Source organism: Ostrinia furnacalis, unplaced genomic scaffold (genome assembly GCF_004193835.3).
Source record: "Ostrinia furnacalis isolate ACB-3 unplaced genomic scaffold, ASM419383v2 OfSCF7580, whole genome shotgun sequence".
Taxonomy (NCBI): domain Eukaryota; kingdom Metazoa; phylum Arthropoda; class Insecta; order Lepidoptera; family Crambidae; genus Ostrinia; species Ostrinia furnacalis.
The window spans coordinates 433,549-439,326 of record NW_021137819.1 but is presented as its reverse complement, the minus strand read 5'-3'; the positions used below and the strand labels follow the sequence as shown (position 1 = coordinate 439,326).

Genomic DNA, 5,778 nt, shown 5'->3' with positions numbered 1-5,778 from the left:
ACTTCGGGTTTGACAAAACGCTTGACCGAATTCGAGCACTTTATTGGTTCCCCAAAATGAGGTCATTCGTAAAAAAGTACACCTCCGCGTGTTTAGAATGCGCTCACCACAAAATTCCGGCTGGTAAGCTTAGCGGTTTCCTACATCCTATGGAGAAAGTGGCTATTCCATTTCACACCATTCACGCCGATCACCTAGGACCTTTTAATAAAAGTAAAAAGAGAAACTCGTATATTTTAGTACTGATTGACGCGTTTACAAAATTTATCACACTAGCAGCAGTCAAGAGTACAAAATCGTCCGAAACAATAAAAGTAATTAAAAACTTAATTGGTAACTTTGGGACGCCAACACGCTTAATAACTGACAGGGGCACGTGCTTTACAAGCAAAAAGTTCAAAACTTTTACTCAATCCCTCGGTATAAAACATATACTTAACGCAGTATCGACGCCCCGAGCGAACGGGCAAGTGGAGAGGTCAAATCGGACTATCTTGGCATCGTTGGGTGCGATGACCCACGGTAAGGACCCTCGCACCTGGGACCAATACCTCCCAGACGTACAATTAGGCATCAATACCACAATCCACGCCGTTACAAAGAAAACCCCCAGCGAGTTATTATTTGGCCGCAGAGTAACTAATCCTTCGCAGGGTATTTTAAATGACGTAGTTTCTGACGTCGGCAATGGTTTGCCTGAAGGAAGTTTAGAGGATATTAGGACTGAAGCCAGTTGCTTGATGCAAGAGCAAAGCAAAACTAGCAAAAACAGATACGATTCTCGCAAGAAGAAAGCAAAATGCTACCAAGTCGGAGACTTAGTTAGAATAGTACGAGCAATTGCATCAGGCAGCGGGCAGTCTAAGAAGTTAGAACCAAAACTACAGGGTCCATACAAAGTTATAAAGGTATTACCCAACGATCGGTACGTAGTGGAAGATACCCCAATATCGCGGAAGGGACGTCGATACGAAGCCATTATTGCAGTAGACAAAATGTATCCCTGGTTGTCTTTCAAATCAATTTCCGATAGTGATGTAGGTTCGGACTCGGATTCAGGTGATTAAGAAAAATTGGTAACCTTGCCGACAAATTAACATAATTTGTCACATGGAAGCTCCTCTCACCATGCTGATCTTTAGAGAGCTGAGAAGTAGAGTAAAAATGTTTTTGTCTATCTGTGAATATTTAAAAAGTCCATGTGTTTATAGTGGGCCCGAAAGGATTCGAGCTTAATATAAACACAATGGCATTATTGTAGGCTGGTTATTGTGGGCATGCCGGGCACTATGATGTGCCGCCTAAGGAAAATCAATGGCCAGTCCTTAGGGCAGTGATAAACGTGGGATCGAGTCCCTAAACTATTGATTTACCTACTTCGGACACAATGATAAATGTCCCCTATTTTTGATTTTTGAGATTATGGGCATGATTGGGACAAGGATGTCCCGCCTAAGGATGAATTCATCATTCATATAGTGAATAGTATGATATTATGATTGTAATAGTATATTATTATGATAATAAGAGCTAGTTAATGTAATAACGTGTAAATTCTATAATTAGCAATCAAATAAGTAAATTGATTGATTGTATGAAATTAGTTACACTTTTATATTTGTAATAATGTTAATAATGTTATTTACATGATTACTGTCACATTCTAGTGATGACTACAGCAAATCAAGTTAGCAGTTGTAGCATAGTACCTGATGTGCTGATGACATATTACATGTTTTTAATAATCATTGAATGTTTTCATTTTGAGCTATGGTTTTCAAATTAGTTAGCATTTTATAAGTTAAAGTAAAGTTATAGATTAATATTGTTTATTTTTTATTTAATTAAAGATATATAACCAACGAAGGGACTTGTTGGTGATCGGATGGCCGAGTTGTTACAAAAATACCGTTGTGTTACACAATACCGTTGCAAATTACTATTAATATTACAAATACCTCTATTCGTTTATTTTACTAGCAACTATTACAAAATAGCGTTATGAAATATTTATAATAACGATAACGTTACAGTTATCGTTATTTCACCACTGGCAACATTTTCTCCCCTCCAATAACGTTGCCTAACTAATAATCTCTCGCTGCTCGGGCCTCGGGCATTCGATCACTGGCGGTCGATCAGTACAGTTGTAAATACTGTGAAGTACAATTACTGTGAAATATAGTGTGTAACAGTGTATGATTCTGTTGGAATAAAAGGTGTGGTATAACCGACTGAAGTTTCTTTCTTCGATGCCCCTTCACAAATATTTAAAGGGGAGTAAAAAGATAGGTTTAAAATATTGTAAAAATGGTAATGTTGATATCGTGGGTTATGTTGATAGTGATTGGGGAAATTGTTCAGAGGATAGAAAATCTTACTCAGGTTACTGTTTCATGTTATCGGGTTCTGTCATATCATGGAGTTGTAAGAAGCAGAGAACAGTGCTGCCGCACAATTTATAAACGCAGTAAGTACCACTTACTGCATTTATGATTGTTTTGAATATTCTGAATCCTGACATCGCGATCTATAAGAATCAAAGACCCGTTTTTTTCTATCTATCTTAGAACGGAAGATACATATTATCATAAACGCAGTAAGGAGCATATTTTAGGTTTCTTCACATACTATGTTAGCAGTAAGAGCACATATTAACTTCATATTACGTGAATACTCGCGCTTACTTAATTTGCTACACAGTAATAGTGCAGTATGTGCCAATTACATCATTCTTATTATGTTTCTACAATTGTTAAGTTCACCTTGCACATAGTATATGTGCAGTAATTCNACTTGTAGTTTCACTTCTCAATGTACTAGGCGTCGCACATAATATTTAGAGCTGTAAAAATAAAAAAGCAATAGCAAAACATTTTAGTAATTTCCGAACGATACCTCCGCCGCCATCATGATAATCTGTGGCGCCACCCATCTTCATTCCTTTTTTATGTGCGGGCGTTGCAACTTCAAAATTAATAAAATATTAAATTTTTCGGTTTACACTTGTAGATGTTTAGAGAATTCTTAGAAACGAGATTGAATAAAATAAACTTAAGCAAATAAACAACATTGTCCATTTATTGCTTGAAGCAGAAACATAAGTTTTTATTAATAATCACTAGAAAACACAATAGAACTTAAATGTAAATAATCTTGTGATATTGTTATTGTAAATAAAAATTACAAAATTAGGTAAGATTATGGTTGTAAATCGACTCTGCGAAAACATTGTTTTCACAACTAGCAAGTGGGCGGTTGTAGAATTTGGCAAATGTTACCGAACTGCCTGACCATCCTGCTGTACGTTTTATTAAGTCTACGGATACGCCGTTTCGCTTAGCTGCTGAAGTTGAGGCGTGTCGTGTACTATGCGCCGTGAAAACACTTGTATCAATGCCGCTATCAGTTAAAACGCTCCTAATCCACCTACTGATAGTAGCAGAGCTAGCGTTGTGGATAGGTTTCTTGGTTGTAAGAATAAGTTTATCTGTTAGTGGTAGATTCCTAAAACGTTCAGTGGCATCAATGTACGCAATCAATGTTTTCGCAGGACAGATTTGTTCCTTATTTGGAAAGAATGGAATCGACAAATTTGGCGCAGATTTATTTGGGGCAGAAGTCTTGATTAAATCACTTANCCACCCATCTTCATTCCTTTTTTATGTGCGGGCGTTGCAACTTCAAAATTAATAAAATATTTAATTTTTCGGTTTGAACAAGTGAATTTCTAGTGAAATTGTTATTATTACCAGTGTATAATGGGAAAAAGGAAACATGATCGTTATAATTCAAAAATACGTCGTAAAATACGACGATTGGAACAAAAGTTACGGGACTCGATATCAAGTACGGACGGAGGTTCGTAAATTTTTTGTTACCTTACCTACTAGTTATAGCATATTATTACATTTGCAATACAGTTCAGTATGTTTGTTTTTTCATAAGTTAATAACTTTATACATGTATCGATTGAACTTATCCCAATAGTTCTTTTGTTTTAACTACCTTATTTTACTAATAAAAATATTTATTTATATGGTGTACCGTGTATGATAAATTCATATTCAATTTAGGATTGTAGACAATTTTTATTGTGTATTTTGTAAATCCAGTCGACAATAAAAATAGTGTTTTGGTTATTTACCTAAACCTTTCCCGTGTTATACTCCGTGTCGTGAGCACGGTTGATAACCAACCAGTCTAGAGGCGTACCGTGAGTGCGTACAAGGACTTTAAAATATTTAAAGCTTTGACCGCAGGTCAAACATATTATTATGGTCTAGAGACGTAACGTGATTACGTACAAGGACTTAAATGTATAAAGCTGTCTACTAAACTTCAAACTTACAGTCTAGAGGCGTAACGTGATTACGTACAATGGCTGATATAGTAATCAACTTCAAACGTTGTTTTTTCCTTTGACCTTACAGAAAACGAGCATTTTAACTCAAGGTCACCATCTCCACAACCTGTCTTCTTGTCTTCGCAATCGGAACACTCGGACGGTGATAGTCAAATCAAGTCGTGTGTAGTGTCTGTCGACGGGCCTTCAGACACAAATAACATACCCGCTACAGCAGCAAACTCGCTTGCTCAAGAACCTGGAACCAGTTCAGACACTGTTCCTGACAGTGTTTTACCCCCGGAAATTCTAGATGCCCTAGGTGATCCCGTGGGAAAAGAGGAGGTGCTAGGGGCACCTATCAATGATGAAATCGCTAAACGTTGGGGTCGGGTGCTTGTGGAAGGTATGACCAAAGATACGAAAGATAATATTATGAAGAAGACTCTTATACCAGAAAATTTTGTTTTATCAAAAGCACCAAAGCTTAATTTGGAGATATCCGCAGTTCTAAGCGACAGCATGAAACAACGAGACAAGCTATTTGAAAAAGCCCAAAACCAACTTGGCTTAGCTATAGCTGGTTTTTCAAGCTTGGCCTCCTCTCTGATTAAGGAAGACCTTTCAAAAATTGAAATTCTGAAACGACTTTCAGAAATAAGTCAGATCTTGCTAGATTTGCATCATGAGAACACAAAACAGCGACGAAAGTTAATTACAACATCGTTAGATAAAAAGTTTAATACCGCAATCACGGACGTCAAAAGAGATGCATTCCTTTTTGGCGCCAACCTCGGGGATACAATTAAAGCTACTAAGTCAGCAGAAAGGTCTGGTCTTCAAATCAAGCGTAGTAATGTTGCTGTTCCCTCTACATCAAAACAGCAGGGAAACTGGAGAGGCCCACCCAGGTATCAAGCGACCAAGGCACCCAAACCGGGTGGGCAGAAGCCGAGGTACACCACCACGCAGGGATATTCAACACCACAGGGTCGGAGACCACAACCAACCACGAGTCGTGCTCCTCAAGTACAAAAGACGGATCAAAGGACTCGCAGGAACAACTAGAGGTAAACCTCCATGCTGGTCGATTACGTTACTTTGCTAAAAATTGGCAAACTATAACTAAGGACCCAGTCGTCCTGGAGTATGTCCAAGGATTCAAAATTCCATTTGATAAGCCACCGACTCAGAAATTTGAACCTGCTAATCCTAAATTTAGTAGCACAGAAATTCAACACCTAAATATTTCTATCACAAAACTTTTGGCCTCAGGTGCTGTTAAACAATGTAAAGACTTATCAGATCAATTCATATCAACAATATTTTTAATTCCTAAAAAAGATGGTACTTTTAGATTCATTCTCAACCTTAAACTGTTAAATAAATTTATTTACACCGATCATTTCAAGATGGAAGATATTCGCACTGCT

At 37.4% G+C, this 5,778-nt stretch overlaps 1 protein-coding gene across 1 annotated transcript; it reads left to right on the top strand.

Moving 5' to 3' along the window:
• Nucleotides 1–3,677: 3,677 nt before the first annotated feature.
• LOC114365291 (uncharacterized) lies at nt 3,678–5,426 on the top strand. Its single transcript, XM_028321807.1, has 2 exons — nt 3,678–3,861; nt 4,434–5,426. The coding sequence occupies exons 1-2, from the start codon at nt 3,762–3,764 to the stop codon at nt 5,411–5,413; spliced, it is 1,080 nt and encodes a 359-aa protein (XP_028177608.1). The 5' UTR covers nt 3,678–3,761; the 3' UTR covers nt 5,414–5,426.
• The last annotated feature ends 352 nt before the right edge of the window (nt 5,427–5,778 follow it).

Excerpts from the sequence above, each read along its gene's own strand:
- LOC114365291 (XM_028321807.1), top strand. The coding sequence starts at position 3,762 with ATGGGAAAAAGGAAACATGATCGTTATAATTCAAAAATACGTCGTAAA. Across the intron at positions 3,862-4,433 it reads GATATCAAGTACGGACGGAG|AAAACGAGCATTTTAACTCA; the intron begins GTTCGTAAATTT and ends TTGACCTTACAG.